The sequence below is a fragment of the Spinacia oleracea genome, chromosome 2 (assembly GCF_020520425.1).
Source record: "Spinacia oleracea cultivar Varoflay chromosome 2, BTI_SOV_V1, whole genome shotgun sequence".
Classification (NCBI taxonomy): domain Eukaryota; kingdom Viridiplantae; phylum Streptophyta; class Magnoliopsida; order Caryophyllales; family Amaranthaceae; genus Spinacia; species Spinacia oleracea.
Window position 1 is genome coordinate 62,082,341 of NC_079488.1, and position 17,155 is coordinate 62,099,495.

Genomic DNA, 17,155 nt, shown 5'->3' on the forward strand with positions numbered 1-17,155 from the left:
GTTAAAATTGAGCATAGGAGACCACAAAGAAAGATTCAACCATTAGAGATTCCAAGTTGGAATTGGGACTGTATATCGATGGACTTTGTCACTTGTTTTCCTAAATCAAAGGCTAGAAACAACACCATTTAAGTTGTTCTGGATAGGTTAACCAAGTTAACAATGTTTATACCAATGAAGGAGACTTGGAAAATGGAACAACTTGCTAAGGCTTACATCAAGTATGTTGTGAGACTACATGTAGTTCCTAAGGGTATCGTTTTAGATAGAGATTCAAGGTTTTTTTCGAACTTCTAGAAGAGCGTTCAGAAGAACTTTGGTACGACATTCCATCCAGCGACATATGGACAAATAGAAAGGACCATTCAAACACTCGAATTGAAGACATGCTTCGTGTTTCTGTCATTGATTTCCGAAGAGGTTGGGAAGATAGCTTGGACTTGATTGAGTTTTCATACAACAATAGTTATCATGCCAGTATAGGAATGACATTGTTTGAGGCCTTATGGAAGGAAATGTAGAAGTCACTATGTTGGAGTGACATTAGTGAGACAATTGTGTTAGGACCTCAAATGATCGAGACACAATGAACCAAGTTAGGACTATTCAGTCAAATATCCAAGCAGCGCAAGATCGTCAAAGGAGTTATGAAGAGTTAAAGCGTAGGGACGAGGAATTTAAAGTGGGCGTCAAGTTTTTCTCAAAGTTTCACGTTATGAGATTTGGTAAGAAAGGAAAGCTTAGCCCAAGTACAAAGGTTCCTATGAGATTTTAGAAATGATTGATAAGGTAACCTATAGGTTATCCTTGCCGATGGATTTAAATCGAATGCATGACGTGTTTCATATCTCACAACTAAGGAAATATGTCCCGGATAAGTCGCACGAGTTGCAATTGGAGAACATTATGTTAGACCAACTTTTGTCTTTCGAGGAAAGACCAGTGAAAATCCTAGATAGCAAAGTGTTTAGTACGCGAACTAAGGATGTTAAGATTGTCAAACTGTTATGGTCTAACCAAGAATCAGAAGAAGCAATTTGGGAAGCTGAGGACGATATGAGAAAGAAGCCTCCTGAGCTATATTTCGAGGTTAGTTGAGTTACGGGGTTGTAACTTGTGTCTTTTAAGGAGGGTAGAGCGCGGTAGCATTTCACGCTTTTTACCTTATTTTCCCTTATTTTATGTTTTTTAACGCTTTTATTTCAAATTGCACTTCAAGTTTAATATTTTGTGCACTTTGTTGCGTAAGATTTAGTAAAGAATTGAAAGGTTTAATCACTTAAAGAGTACAACAACATAAAATTTTCAAGGAAAAAAGCATAAGCAAGTAAAGTTTCAAGTTTTCCAAGCAAAAGTTTGAGTTATCGAGCCTCGAAGCTTCTTTTAAGGAGTGTAGATTGTAATACCCCGTATTTTTATTAAATTTATAAATATATTTATTATATGTATAAAGTATTTTGAAGGAATTTTTAAATTAAATTTGCATTTAAATATTTATTTAATTGTATTTTATTAATTAGAAATGTTTATTATTTCGAGAAAAATATTTTTAAAATACAATAGGCGAGTTGTTTCTATTTTTGGAAGAGAAAAAAATTTTAAAACACGAGTTTAAATTAGAATTAGAAGCTTCATCATTAAATTTCAAATCAAGGGCGCTCTCGTCTTTTCCTTTATTTAATTAGATTTCAAAAGCCTATAAATACAAATCCTAACCCCTGAAATCCCTCACAAAATTCATTAAAGCTTAAACCTAAATTTCTCTCTTCTCTCTTTTCTCTCTCCCCTTGCCCGACTCTTCCCTCGGCCCCCACCCGCGCTTGTCGTGCTGCGCAAGCAAGCGAGCCATTGTCGCGCACCACTGCTTTATCCCGCTTCCTCTCGTCTCACCAACAAATTAGCAACTTAAACCACTGAATGATTCAAATGGCGGTGTACTACTTTTTACTTGTTTTAGCCAGTTTCTAGAACTGGCGATGTACCATTGGAAAATTGCCAATTAAAATGGCGATATATTAAGGCAAAATCGTCTACTGAAATGGCGGGTCACCTTGTAAAATCTCCATTTTAATTGGCGATTTTTTTGGGTAGATCCCTATTTCAATTGGTGATTTGGTGCTGAACCGGAAAAAAAAAAAAATTATCTTTTAAACCAATGCTGACGTGGACAATAGACTGATATTTTATTGAAAAATAGGCGTATTTCGGGAATTTTGACATCTTTAAGCATTTAAGACGGAAATCGCTCTTTCTTCTTTCCACTTCCATTTCTCTTTTTTCTATAACTTCTTTGTAAAAAAAAAATTTTACTATTTTGTTTTCCCTTAAATTATTTTCCATGAAAATTTATTTTCCATGAAAATTTATTTTCCGCTAAAACAAAAAGAGCCCATACATTTATAGGGTAAGGCAAATAACAAATGAACAAATGTAGTATATAATTATATGTGGTTCAGAAACTCACCGATAAAAGATATAGTCTAGGAGTATATAACAAAGCAAAAAACAGAAAGACAAAAGTAGAGCTGCAAACGAGCCGATACATTCGCTAACAACTCGCTAAAAAGCTTGGCCAAAACTCGCCCAAAACTCGTTTATTAATTAATGAATGAGTATGAACAAAAATTCTAGGTTCGATAAGTAAACGAGTCAAGCTCGAACAACATTACGTTCGGCTCGTAAATGTTCACGAGGACTCGTTTATTGCTCATTAATTACTCGTTTTTAAGACCGTTTATAACTCGTTCTAACTCGAAAAAATACTTTAATGAAATAAACTATAAGTTTTTCTTTTCTAAAATATGATCCTATAGAATATTTTAGTCATACATATATTTTGTGAAGTTTATCTTTGATTATATGATTTAAAAGAATGTGAAGACTTCTCAAAGCTCGTTTAGCTCGAGCTTGAACTCGTGTTCAAGCTCTAGCTAAATGAGCGAGCTTGAACCGAGCTCGAGACATCCTAATGCTTAGCGAACAAAGCTCAAACAACAAATTACTAAGCTTTGTTAAGCTCGAGACAAGCTCGAGCAGTGAAAATCCTTATCAAGATTAGCTCGAACACGGTAAAATTCGAATCGACTCGGCTCGTTTGCACCCCTAAACAAAAGTTAATCTTGAAAGAGTAATTGTTACATTCTGTTGAAAGATTAATTCTAATATGTACATCCATCATATGTACAAATATTTATAATTCTAATATGTACATCCATCATAATTAACCTAGAAAAGCCAGAGCACAGTATTATTAGTAATTTGTGAAAGACAATTTATGTACACTATTTACACGCCTGTGTAAGAGCATGTCAAACAAGAACTAGCTTGGTAATGGAACTCGAGAAAAAGGCATCCCAGTTTCATTCTACTTCCCTTTCTATATGCTCTGGACAAATACAATAATTACATAAGAAAAATGTATTCCGTAATTCATCCTCTATCCAAATCGATGGTGCTTCAAGTTTCGAACTTTCGATCATGCGCCACAATGATACACCTGCCAAGTGATACACTATTTTAGCTTTGAATAGAAAACATTATAGTCAAAAGGGAGAGGTCAGAGAAGTGAAAGTTTTCTAATAGTCATTAGTTTAATTGCTTTCCAAAGAGTATGAATTGAACAATGCAGAGAGTAGTGAATGAAGTCGAACTATTTCACAGTTATGAAAAGCAACCTTCCACACAGGGAATGGTTGCACCAATGTACGTTTTGTCAATCTATCATTCTAGATGGTCTGACAATATTCAAATTGTAAAATCGCTGTCCCGGTTTTCAGTTTCAGAAATTGGGAAGACACCCACAAATGACTCAAATATATGGCACATTGTTTTCATTCAAGACCAACGAGAACAACTCCAGAAAAATTCCATATACTAGATATATGATTTCATTGATAACTTAAAGTTACGGTTTATTAATGAAATACTCCCGGGGTTTCACGAAATTCACCAAATACCCGCTAAGTTTCAAAGATACACCAAATACCCCTGTTTTTTCACAAATATATTCAAATGACCTTAATAGGTAATTAAACCTTAATTAACCCTAATTTAATATTAATGAATCCTAATTAACCATAACCCCCACTTAACATCCACCACCCACCCACCTAACGCCAACAAGCAGCACATCCAGCACCACCGGCGTCCTCGCCTGTGCACATCTCCAACCTTATTCTCTCTCTCTCTTTGCGCACCCACCCACACACCACCATAAACCCTAACGTTTCCCTCAATTTGATTTCATATGCTTACTTTTCAAACAAGTTTATTTCAATTAGAATTACATACTAAGTACGACTCTGATTCATGCATAAATTCATCATAATTAAGCTAGAAAAGCCTGAGCACGGTATCATTAGTAATTTGTAGAAGACCATTTATGTACACCATTTACGCACATGTGTAGGAGAAATTTCAAACAAGAACTAGCTAATTAGGTTAAATCAGGGTTAGTTAAGGATGATTAGACTATTGGGGGCATTTAAATATATTTGTGAGAAAATAGTGGTATTTGGTGTATTTATGAAACCTAGTGGGTATTTGGTGAATTTCGTGAAACCTCGGGGTACTTCATAAAAAGTCCAGATTAGCGAATGCAGCACAACTTATCTAATGCAAGTGGTGGAAACTTCTTTCAAAGAAGAAGCTTACTTACATCAGATTCAGGGAAATGTCAAGATGTTAAACTAAAACAATAGTTTAGCAAGGTCTTTGATGAGCCCACCGATTAACCTCCAGTTAGAAGAGTGTTTGATCATAAAAACAGAATTGAGAAGAGAGAGACAAGTGTTTATTGATTAGATGATCCTTACAACTGAAATTACATCTATTTTTATACATATGTAAACGCAAAGCGTAGCTAAAAAATCAACTAACAGAAGCTGCGTACAAGCTTCCTTAAAAACTGGAAAACAATTGCACATAATTCTAAAAAAAATGATATAGAATTATGCTAAGGCTATTTTTTCCGGCTATTTAAGCCTTGTCGTGTAAATTTATTATTCAGAGTTGAGTTATGTGATAAGGGAGTTTATATTAGCTGAAAGTAGTCAACTTCAGTTAAAGAAACAATCAAACAGTTTTGGCACCAAAATCTAATTAACGGAATTATAGAGGAAAAGCTGGCCTCAACAACACCAACTATGACCGAGATGCATAGAACAACACAACCTAACGTGAAAAAGTCACCGCACAAACTATCACCCTAGATGCAGGTAGTAACATAAATGATGCCGGAGACCAGAGATTCCGCTGGAAAGTTGTAAATTCATTATTTTCTTATTTCTCCTTTCCTTTAAATCCTTTATTCAATTTTTTTACGGATTTTTCATGAAATGACCCCGAGGTTTGCAATAATGCACCAAATACCCCTAATGTTTCCCGAATGCACCAAATACCCCCGACTCCCCGAGGTTTAAAACAATATCATCAAATACCCTTATTGACCGTTTTCCGTCTATTCTGTTAACTTTTCCGTTAACTTAACTCAATTTTTTTTTTTTTCTATTTCCCTTGTCTTTCTTCTCTTCATTTCTTTTTCTTTATTCTTTCCTCTTCCCAGGGAAGTCTCTCTCCTCTTCTTCACCATTACCATTATCTGAGAATCAACCCCCCCCCCCCCCCACCCCCACCCCCTCTTCCACTATCCACATCCCCTCTTTTCTGTCTTCTGTCATCATCGAACCCACGACGTTGGCTTCTCCGAAAGATGAGAAACTCTGGGTGTTTGTTTCGGCGGCGGTAGCGGTTACGGTGGCTGATTTTCTCTCTCCTTCTCGTTCGGCTTCGGCGGCCCAAGAGCCGACACCACCGCAACGCCCAAGAGCCGACACCGCCATCTCCTTCAAATCGATCCACACACCAATTTATTATTTGAGAGTTTTGTGATTTTGTGAAATTGATTTTTGGGAATTTTTTTTTTTCGAGGGTTTGGTGATTTGGGTATTAAATTCTCAATCAATTTTTTCCCAATGTTTGGTGATTTCGGTATTAAATTCTCAATTAAATCGTTATGAGGGTTTTGGGGATTTGGGTATTATCTGAATTGATTTCAGAAGAATTGAGGAAAAATCACAACATTAATAATAAACTGGAGAGGATTAAAAGCTTTGGAAATTTGAAGAAGAAGACATAAATTTTGAAGATGAAGAACAACTTCCATGGATGTGAGGAGAGAGAAATTAAGAGTGAAGGCCAAGGGAAAGGAGGAGAAAAAAGGACGGCCATGAAGATCCAAAGAAAAGAGTAAAAAGGAAAAAAAAGTTTTGGGATTTTTTTAAAAAATAATAGTAGTTATAATTTTTTTGGGATTTAATTAATATAATTAAGTGTTAATATTAGGATTAGTAGAGAAAATGGTTGAGTAAGGGCAAAAAAGTAAATTCATGCTAACAGAGACTTAACGGAATGGACGGAAAACGATCAATAAGGGTATTTGATGATATTGTTTTAAACCTCGGGGGTATTTTGGCGCATTCGGGAAACATTAGGGGTAATTGGTGCATTATTGCAAACCTCGGGGTCATTTCATGAAAAATCCGATTTTTTTAAGTACCCTCGATGTGCTCATTTTAAAATGTAGTTTTTACCCTCGTCCCTTCGCATTTTATGAGTTAATTTGGGATCTTTGGACCTATTCTACTATCAATCACTTCATTTAATGTGTTTCATAAGTGTATTGCAGGTTTTGGTGGTGTTTTCTCCCATTTTCTATTATCACGGATGCAGAATCTTGGGTCTCCGACCTCATGGTTTCGCGTTAGGTTGTATTGTTCAACGCAACTCGACCATAGTTGGTGTCTTTAAAACCAATTTTTCCAATAAAAAAGATAAATAATCTAAACACAATTTCCTAATAACAACAAAATCCAACTCAGACAATAATCCTATGCTCGGGTAATCAAACAATGTAATGAAACTATGAAAACAATTTCAACCGGACTTATGATGAACATAAGAATGTTCAGCTATTAATTAGAAATCACGTCCTGTGGTATCCTAAACTTATAAAATATAAATCAAACCCCACACTTATAAAGTGTAGTCAATTGATTGATCTTCGGTCGAGTATATGCCTTGCATCATGTTTAGATCCTTAGGATGGAGGTGAAAAACAGAACTCGAGTTGCACAACGCATTACCTATATCTGCATTTCTATTACACCGTACCCTACCAATTAATATCTACTCCATTTACTCAACTAATTTTGTCATTTTGCCACACTGACTTGTGAAGCACACACGTGGTTTTTCTGATACAGCTGACCTTATTTATAATTTGGCTGTTCTAAATCATTATGCTGTAATAGCATAACTCGGTAAAAGCATCACTTCAATTTTTTATCCTTCTTTTCTTCGGTTAATTTCCATTTGGTCTCAAAACAAGCTAACACTCCTATTCTAAAAAAGGTCAAAAGGTCTCGTCTGGACAAGTTTTCACTTTTCACTACTCTCTATGTCCTTTCCGCAAAATAGTGGGCCAAGTCAGCTGTCAGCTTCCATATAGAATAAGGGTGTATGGAACAATCCCTTTGAAAATTCAAGGACAAGGCCACATGTACCTGCCTTGCCCTACTGTGCCCTAGACGAGAACCACCTCAGAATGTATTGAGGTAAAAGGGTGTGCTATTGAATGATCTGGTATTCTGATGAATAGATCTCTCAAGGGAAAAAACCACAGGGGAACACATAAATGTCAAATACTACCCTATATGCATGTAGGTGCATTACTATATTTTGCTACTCCGTAACTGTCAAGTGAACCTATGAATAAAAAGAAACATTGCTAATGTCAACAAAAAAGATTTACCTTGATCAATTTGTTAGCACATCCAACAAACAGAACCCCTTGCACACACAATATAGCTGTTATGACAGAATCACAAGCAATTGATCCAACTTCTATAACATTCATTTCAGATTCAGCTCCTGCTATCTCCTACAACATAACATCCATAGTTGTCAGAGAAAATCACGTGGAGTACACGATACATTAATAATTACCTGATTGCAAACAGATAAGCCTACCACTAGCAAACCAATATGATGAACTCAATATGAGTTGCATACAGAATTATAAAAGGGAAGGGAAGGGAGTACAATGAGATGAAACGAATGTCTGTCATGCCTAGCATATAGCATCTACATTCTCAAACATACCTGGACTTTTACAGTCTGGTTCAATCCCCCAAGAAAAAGCGATTTACCATTCATATCAAGGGAGAAAATGGCCCCATTAAGGATTTTTATTGATATTTTTAATACATCATTCATCCATATCTGCAAAGTTTGAAGTCAGTTTGGTGTCGGCAAATAGATAAATTAACAAATACTTCGTAACATTTAAAAACAACTACTTTTTTTTGTAATTGGAGAATACAATTTATGCCACCCATTTAAAACATATTGGCCATGAGAACTACAAAACCTAGAAGAATAATTTCAGTGCTTAAATTTACAGGTTCTCACCTCTAACATATTAATTCACTAAACCATAGACAGATACAATACTTCATCCCTTGCCCAGAAACTTATGGTGCTTGTGTAACAAACCTTGTCTATAGATGTTATGGAGTACCATCATCTCAAACTTTTTCATTTTTCATTTTTATAATTAGATCTATAGATTTTTTTTTAATTTTCAAACTTGCAATTTTAATTGGACCAAAGAATAGTTGGGTCTGAACTCCAAACCTTCATACAACCATTCTCGTGCCCGGCAATGACCATATTTTGATCAGCAAAGAGAGAGAGCACAGATGACATGGTCCCAGGAACGTCTTCACCAAATACTGCTAGAGGACTATGATCATGAAGACACCACAATCGAACGGTTCCATCCCAACTTCCGCTGTAAAGGACCCCGTTGCACAATGCTAGGGTAGATACCACTGATTTATGACCTTCCATACTGCACAATAGGGTATGATCCTGAAGAATGTGAAAAGATGATAAACTGAATTGCGGAGTAACACTATCCCTTAAATTTTAGAACATCTGGAAAGTTCCTCACCCTCAATAACCAAGCTTTTATCAACCTGTCGCCACTTCCAGTGTAGAGACAACCACATTCAGAAACAGCTAAGGCATGAATGCCACTATAACGCCAATCTTTTTCCTCATACCATTTCTTCAAGGGTTTTTGAGCCAAAGTTTCATTTATTTCCCAGGCATATATACCACCTCCTCTGTCGGCGCTGATGCACAAGGGCTTTTCTTGATTTACAAAGACCAAGGCCATAACTCGGTGCTCATGACCTCTAAAGGTATGCACATGCATAAAATCCTGTCCAGTTAAAACATATATGACGAAAATTATAGGTAGGACTGTGGACACTGGGAAAAAAAAAGTCATGAAAGAATGAAGTTTAAAACATAAAACCGTAAATAGTCCCACATACTAGCAAACTGCAAACGCATGACACTAACACAATCATGGCTTTTCCTTCTGGTAAATCTTTACTGCATCTTATTTGCGTAAAAGAAAATTTTAACATGACAAGACATGACCATATACTTTTACAAACTACCATGTTATCCCACTACAGTTTAGGTCATACACGGAAAAAATAAAGGCCAATTTGGGTCTGCAGTTTGGTTCATCGACTTAATCAACCCAAGTCAGACAAAAGAATTGAAGATGGTTTCGGTCAGACAAAAGGGCATAAAAGGCCTTTTTGTTACTCTTGTGCATCAAGTGCAACAATACTGACCGGGCATTGTCGTCTGTGTTTTCTATCTTTACTGATCAAAATATGATCATTGCATGGTAAACTTGGTACATATAACCAATAAGCCTACGAGTAAGGGAACAAAAGTGCTGCAAAGAGCTAGGGAGAACTGTAGAAGAACAGTCTTGCAGCTCAAAGCTGTCATTGTGCTAAGAAAGAATTAAAAGAACTTAAAAAGATATAAAGTGTCAAAGAACTAGAAGCATAGATGAGGACTGAACAACTGAAAAATACATGTCAGATGGGTTAGTCTTGCTAGTAAAACCTGTTTCAGTAATGGTAAGGATGACATGCATGCTTACTAGGAAATTCAAGCTTTGGTAAGTACCACAGCAGGTCCATAAGTGAGTGCAGTGACTGATATGGGAAAGCCTAAGAAAATTTCGATTTTCCTTCGAGTGGTTGAGCCTCCAAGTTGCTATATCTCAAAACGATGTGAGACAGGGATTTGCAATGGGAATTATTTTCATTCATCTAAATTAGTCTCCAAGCCCTTAGGTACAAGTTTCCCTTCATCAACATCAAGCTAACAAATTAAGAGAGAAGTAAATTATATCTATGAAAAGACAAACGTTAAAAAGAAATTTAGCTCAGATTAAGGTTGGTCGAAGGCTAATAACTATAATTTACCTGCACAATAAGTATATTAACTATAAAAGAAAAAAAATATTAAGTAGTAAGTAGATCTTTTTGGAGATTTTATAGAAAATTCAGTTTAAACGCATAAAAGAAAAGGTTCCACTGTGGCTTAGAGTAGCTGAACATGACTAAACAAGAAGCTGGTTAATAAAACAATGCCTGTTGATGGCTGGTCTGGGCGGAGGTGCAAATGGCCTCAGCTTCAAAGGACAGCTCTTCATAAACAAGCATGCTTTAGTATCTGAACTAATACATACTGTATAGGCTGCATTCCTTTTGGAAAGTTAAACATTTTTCATAATCTGTAACCTCCGATATTACTCTGTAAAAGAGAATTCCTCTTAGTTGCACAGAACATTGTTTGTAGGCATTATAGCTATGAAAACAAACATTTTTTACAGTGATTTCCTCAAATGTCTTGATGACTAGTTAGTGTAGCTTAGTGTGATGGTGTAATGAACCAACCTGGTGGCTTGTGTTCCATTGGTTTACAGCAGAAGACAAAAAGCAACACAAAAAGCAACACAAGTCAGAGACTAGGCAAGGCACCAAGCAAGAGGCCGTTTCCACTACTGCTAGCGGACAAAGGACAGCAACAACTCATTAAATGAAATGTACTAGGTAGCAGATTCTAGTGCATGAGTAGTAGAGAGCAAGAGAGATAAAGCTATTGTGTGTTTTGTATTAACAAACAGAGACTTGTGACCTAAAGTCACTCCCTTGAGATTAGTAGCCTCAAGCTACTGTTTTGTATTATCCGTACCTGTTGGTTGAATTCAGAAATCAAAGCTTCCTCTTTTTCGTGTGATGATGAGAGGTGGGGCGTGGGCAAGCAATGCAAGAGGAAGGAGGTTAGTGTTTTGCTCGTCGACGAGGACAACGACCGGAGTGACGAGGATGACCGTGAATTTCAAGCTATTGAGGTCCCAGAAGAGGTGGAGTCTCCAACAACAGTGTGCATTAATTCCATTGTTGGTCTCACTAATCCAAAGACCATGAAATTGCTCGGAAAAATCAGGACAGGAGAAGTGGTAGTAATGGTGGATCCCGGGGCAACGCATAATTTCATTTCCCTTAAGGCCATAGAGCAATTGGGAATTCCTGAAATCAGGGGGGTTTGGTGTTTCCTTAGGGAATGGAGAGGCAATACACGGTACTAGAATCTGTAAGGCAGTGGAATTGAGGCTCAATGACGAGGCAATGGTAATAGAAGCTTCCTGCCCTTAGAGTTGGGTAATTCAGATGCCATTCTTGGGATACAATGGCTAGAAAAATTGGGTTCGGAGACAACAAATTGGAAAACTCAAGTTATGACTTACAAAGCAGGGTATACCATATTGACTGTTTGTGGTAATCCGTCACTAGCTCGGTCGAAAGTCACTCTCAAGGCAATGATGAAGGTCCTGATAAAAGAAGGGGGAGAGATATTGGTGGAGTTTAATCGACTTGAAGGGGAAGAGCTGGCCCAACCAGCCACCGTTTCTGCGGGCAATATTGGAGGAGTACAATGGGGTTTTTAAAGCACCAAAGGGACTGCCGCCGAAGAGAGAACATGTACATGCTATTGTGATGTACCGCCTTACCGTTATCCTCAAGTTCAGAAGGATGAGATAGAGAGGCTAGTAGCTGAGATGCTAGATGCCGGCATCATTCGACCTTCCACAAGTCCATACTCAAGTCCGGTATTACTGGTGAAGAAAAAAGACGGCTCCCGGAGGTTTTGTGTTGATTACCGTTCTCTCAACAAGGAGATGATGCAGGATAAATATCTTATTCCGATAATCGACGAGTTATTGGATGAGTTACATGGTGCGAAAATTTTCTCCCAAGGCAGGATACCATCAAATACTAGTACGACCGGAAGATACCCTTAAAATGGCGTTTCGGACTCATGAGGGACACAATGTGTTTCTTGTCAAGCCCTTCGGTCTCGCCAATGCGCCTACGACTTTCCAATCACTCATGAACGAGGTATTTTGATCGTACTTAAGAAAATTCGTTCTTGTGTTTTCTGATGATATAATTGTGTATAGTTCTTGTGAGGTAGATCATATAGGCCATATGAGGTGGGTATTGGGTAAGTTGGTAAAGAATTAATTGTTTGCCAATTTTAAAAAGTGCGAATTGGGCAAACGGGAGATGGCGTATGTTGGCCATGTAATTTCTGGCCTTTGAGTTTCAGTAGACCAGGAGAAATTAAAGCCATGGAGGAGTGGCCAATTCCACGCAATTTAAGAGATTTTAGGGGTTTTTTGGGGTTAACAGGCTATTACCGAAAATTTATAGCAGGGTACGCCCAAATAGCCCGACCGCTGTTTTTAAGCTCTGTTTGGTCGGATGAAATAGTCAAAAGCTGAAAATTAGTAGAAAGATAAAGTTGTCCGATGAAAACAGGTGTGCTAACAAAACAATGGGTTTTTTATTTGAATAGAAATGATTGGTAAATTACTGGATTTACTAGCTGAAAACGTATATTTACAACAAATGGGGTATTTGATTGATTAGTAGTGAGATAGACTTTAATGGTTAGAATTTTCCTTGTGAAGAAGGAAATGCATCCAACAAGAGAAAAGGAAGGAATGACAGTTTTTACGAAGTTGTCTTCAACCAAAAAAAATTAATTTGACAGAGTCAGAAACTCAAATTTATATACCTGCAAAGACCACACGTTGATTGTTTTATCAAATGAAGAGCTGAAAAGATACCCACCTACAAAGGAAAAGAATATATCTTCAATATTACGCATTCAAAGAAGGAACAGCAGCACATTTTTATTTCCTTACTGAGCTAACCACAATCCTTTGTTACACAAGGTCCTTGTTCCCAACATACATTTCCAGGTTAGCAATTTAAATATACTCTACACGGGATAGTACATCTGGGAATTGAAGAATCTTCTCCATAAAAGACAATTGATATATATCTATGTGTAATCTTATAATTCTCTATCTTAAGAAAGACTAGGATGGCAAGCTAAAAGCTTTGTGTTCAAGTGATCAGGAAAACAAAATAAAAGACTATCATCCTCACCTTCTTTTTCTGTTGATATCCGGAAAGTTCACAATCGCACAGCATTGTTATGGAACTTTATTACTAGAAACCAATATTAAACACAAGATGCACAAAAGTGAAAAAGTTACCTCCAACACATAATCCTGTTATAGAATCCAGATGGCCTTGCAAAACCTTACATTGAATTTTACCTGCAGATACTCCATCAACAACATTATCTACTGTAATTTTCCCCTCCAGACTAAGGTTCAGTTTGCAATCATCATGTTTTTCGGAGAATCTTGTTTCATTTCTTACATCATTTGACATATTGCACAACTCTCCCAAAACCAAGCATTGGCCAACATTCTCCGTCATGGATTGACTGTTAACGGAGACATGATTAATAGAATGGTACAATTTCAATCCTTTGATACACTTCCAGACATCCGTTACAAGTGGTCTAGTACTTGGATCAAAAGCCAAGCATTTGAGCAAAACTTCGTGCACTGATGAATAATCACTACCCAGTGACGGCTCCAACATAGCATTTACAGTTTCTACCCACTGAAGATACATGATCTTATACCCAGAAAGCTCCTCGTTCTTTCCTTGAAAAACAGTTGTCAAGTAATTGTACATCTCTAAAAGAAACTTATTCCCAATAAGAAGAATTATCAAAACACAGGCTAATAACCAGACATCTGATCCATAACTAACTGTATAACTAACATCATTCTTCTCTACCTCAAAATTTTCCCTACCAAGCAACTCCATCCACACTTCAGGGCTCACAAATGCACCCATGTTCAACATCTTTTGAATTAGTACTTGAGCCTCAGAGCCAGTGATTACACGCCCACCTTTGCCTTCCTCCACAAAACACTCACGAAACTTCCTTCCTATCACCAAGGCCTCACCTATGTCAACACAAACATGCCCAAACTCATCAAAGAAAACGCAAGACAGACCCCAACAACCACAAACAAAGCCTTCCAAATGCAAACGGATCAAAGCTTCACATAATTCAACACCAATTGTCCCCATCAACGAACCCCAGTCCGCATTATCTTGATCAATCCCATACCCCGACGACTCCAGATTCAATAACCCATTATTCATTTTCTGAGTAACTAAATATAGAGACCCATCATTTTCCATATCAAGCCACAACCCAAGAACATTGCACACTCTGGAATTTCTCAACGAAATCCTCAGGAGGGAACTTATTTCGTTTCTTTTATCAACATTCATCTGACTTACAATACTCATAATTTTGCCCATATAGCTGTACTCCAACAATTGATCATTCAACTCAAACTGTCCGATTTTAACAAGACCCACCACCTGATTTTCGACTAAATGACACCGCATAATTGCGGACGGCAAACTCAAATTCATAAAAGTAGAACTAATTCTAATCCTACCAGTAGTAGTAACCAATCCATCCTCCGTCGAAACCGCACCATCGGGAAGAATCCAGTCCTTCCAAGCAGCATATAGCTCCTCCGACCATATTCGCGGCGGAAAACGATGTCTTGGAGAGGAATTGACATTGAGTAGCGGGATGTTGGCATTTTCCTTTAGGGGTTTTGAGTTGGGGTCTTGTTCTTGAAGGAGGAGAGAGAAACGGAGAAGGTCGATGTTCTTGGGGAGAGCAGTGGGGCCCTGCGCATGGGGGAACTTGACGAGCTGAGTGCAAGATGGGCAACGCAGGGTGTCCGGAAGGGTAAGAGGGCGGAGGAGATGAAGGTGTGCGAGGCATGTCTCGCACGCTGAATGTCCACACCCGAGTACGCGTGGAATTGCAGAGTCGCCGTCGTAGGATTGCAAGCAAACCGGACATTCCGGTGGCTCCATTGCCGGTGGCGATGTTGATGTCATTCCTCTGTCATCCCTTTCGGGGTGTTTAACACGTTTCAGTAGAAAGTTCGTAACTCATGATATCGGAAAGGCAATGAGTACAAGATTGTAGGTTTAATCCTTCTAAAAGCATCAACATAGAGTTGGCTCTAGTGTCATCTAGCTGCTTAAGGGAGGTCTCGAGTTCGAGTCTCATCGTATGCAGAAACTCATGTGTCATCTCTCATTTCATTCATTATTCGTTTTTTTATTTATTTATTATTGTTTCTTTGTTTTACAACTTTAACTCCTCTTCCACTTCATCTTCCTTATTCAACATAAATTACCAATAGTCTAATATACACATTAATCTCTTCCACTTCAACCCCTTTAACATTCAATATTAACTCAACATATATTTTTTATATTTTTACAACCTTCAAATTAGGGGTGACAATTTCATTAAAGTCCGACGGATATTCGTGTAATCCCCCGTAAATTTACAAACATTATTTATATATTTTAACGTATAGTTAATATATTTAAATAAGAAATTATGAATTTTAGAAATAAATATATAATAACGTATATTTGTTTTATTACATTTGAATATTTTTAACGATTTATGAAATCAAAAGTAATTTTAGAATTTTACGCTGAAAAGAAATCGAATTACGAAAACCAATTGAATTTAGAAAACGATCCTAATTGATTTTGGATTGAAACCCTAAAACTAAATCCTAATCCTAGCCCAATTGGGTGAAGCCCAAAATAATAACCCATAACCCCATAATTGTACTTCACGTAAAACAAAAAAACACCAAACCCCTTCTATCTTTCTACTTCACGTGAAGAATCAAGAACCCCCAAAACCCTTCCCTCCTCACTGCCGTGATTGCTGCTGCCACCCAGCCTCCACCACCGTCGGCGCTCTTCTTCTCCGTCGTCCCTGCCGCCGGTAACCTCTCTTCCCTCTTGTTTCGTTCTTTTTCTTCTTTGGCTTATCCGCACCTCCTGACTTTGTTTCTGCTTGAATTTCGAACCAGTTAGCACCACCGTGCGCGGGCCACGACCACCAGCCACCTTCGTCGTTCCCTCCACGCGGCGCCGCTCACTTGCAGCATCGTTGTTGCGCTGCCAACCATCGATTCCCCCTTCCTCTTCGTCGCAGGCTACCACCACAAGCGCACACAACATCACCACCCGCCGCGTCGCCCAACGCCGACGACCACCCACCTGCCGCGCCGCCTTGCCGCCGGCAACACTCCCTTTATTCTCTCTTTTTGGTTAATTTCTTTAACCCTAAAACTAATTAATATTTTATTTTGTTTATGTAAGTTAATTAATGTTTTCATGCTTTAAATTATGGTTTTAATTGTGTAAATATAGAAACCAAATTATATGCTTTGCATAACGAAATTACTAATTTTCAGATTATATATTTTGATTAAAATAAGGGTTTTAATTATTAAAGCATGGACTTTTAAGGTTTTTATAGTTTTGAAACCATGGTAGGATGATTATAAGTTATTAAAGTTATTGTTTTTATGATTTCAAACATGTTAATTATGTTTTGGAGTAGTTTGAAATTAGTTATATTGCTGGAAATTTAAAGTATGATGCTTTGAAGAGTTTTCAACGAATTTCAATAATTAATATAATAATTATGATGCTAGGAAATCAAATATTCAAGTTTTGATATTGGGAAATGTTCTAATTATGTTTAGGAAGAGTTTGAAGCTCCCTAATGTTGCTGAAAATTCAATATGAATTAATATGAGTCTATATTGGTTGTTGTTAGGTGGAGAATTCTCCGTAGACGACTTTTGAATTATTAAAGTGGTCTCGCATTTTGTTTACACAAGGTACGTATATATCTGTGTGCTTGGAGATGTGTGTTATTTGTTGGAACCATGTTGAAATTGCTGATGAACTTGGTTATGTTGAAATTA

At 37.3% G+C, this 17,155-nt stretch overlaps 1 protein-coding gene across 3 annotated transcripts; it reads right to left on the reverse strand.

Annotated features, from left to right (window-relative positions):
- Positions 1–3,113: 3,113 nt before the first annotated feature.
- Positions 3,114–15,332, reverse strand: LOC110799883 (uncharacterized). 3 transcript variants are annotated; one of them, XM_022005150.2, is made up of 7 exons: positions 13,511–15,330; positions 13,024–13,079; positions 9,014–9,286; positions 8,695–8,931; positions 8,161–8,280; positions 7,811–7,939; positions 3,114–3,496 (listed from the first exon to the last, which is right to left on the reverse strand). In XM_022005150.2, the coding sequence occupies exons 1-7, from the start codon at positions 15,243–15,245 to the stop codon at positions 3,476–3,478; spliced, it is 2,571 nt and encodes an 856-aa protein (XP_021860842.1). In that variant the 5' UTR covers positions 15,246–15,330; the 3' UTR covers positions 3,114–3,475. The 3 variants fall into 3 exon arrangements, with proteins under 3 accessions (XP_021860842.1, XP_021860843.1, XP_021860844.1); XM_022005151.2 differs by lacking the exon at positions 8,161–8,280 and having other exon boundaries at positions 13,511–15,331; XM_022005152.2 differs by lacking the exons at positions 3,114–3,496; positions 7,811–7,939; positions 8,161–8,280 and having other exon boundaries at positions 8,754–8,911; positions 13,511–15,332.
- Positions 15,333–17,155: the final 1,823 nt, after the last annotated feature.

Bases quoted from the DNA above. Each gene is read 5' to 3' on its own strand.
- LOC110799883 (XM_022005150.2), bottom strand. From the start codon at position 15,245: ATGACATCAACATCGCCACCGGCAATGGAGCCACCGGAATGTCCGGTT. The intron at 13,080-13,510 runs GTAACTTTTTCA...TTTCCTTTGTAG, and splicing joins AACAGGATTATGTGTTGGAG to GTGGGTATCTTTTCAGCTCT. The intron at 8,932-9,013 runs GTGAGGAACTTT...CACATTCTTCAG, and splicing joins TAAAAGCTTGGTTATTGAGG to GATCATACCCTATTGTGCAG.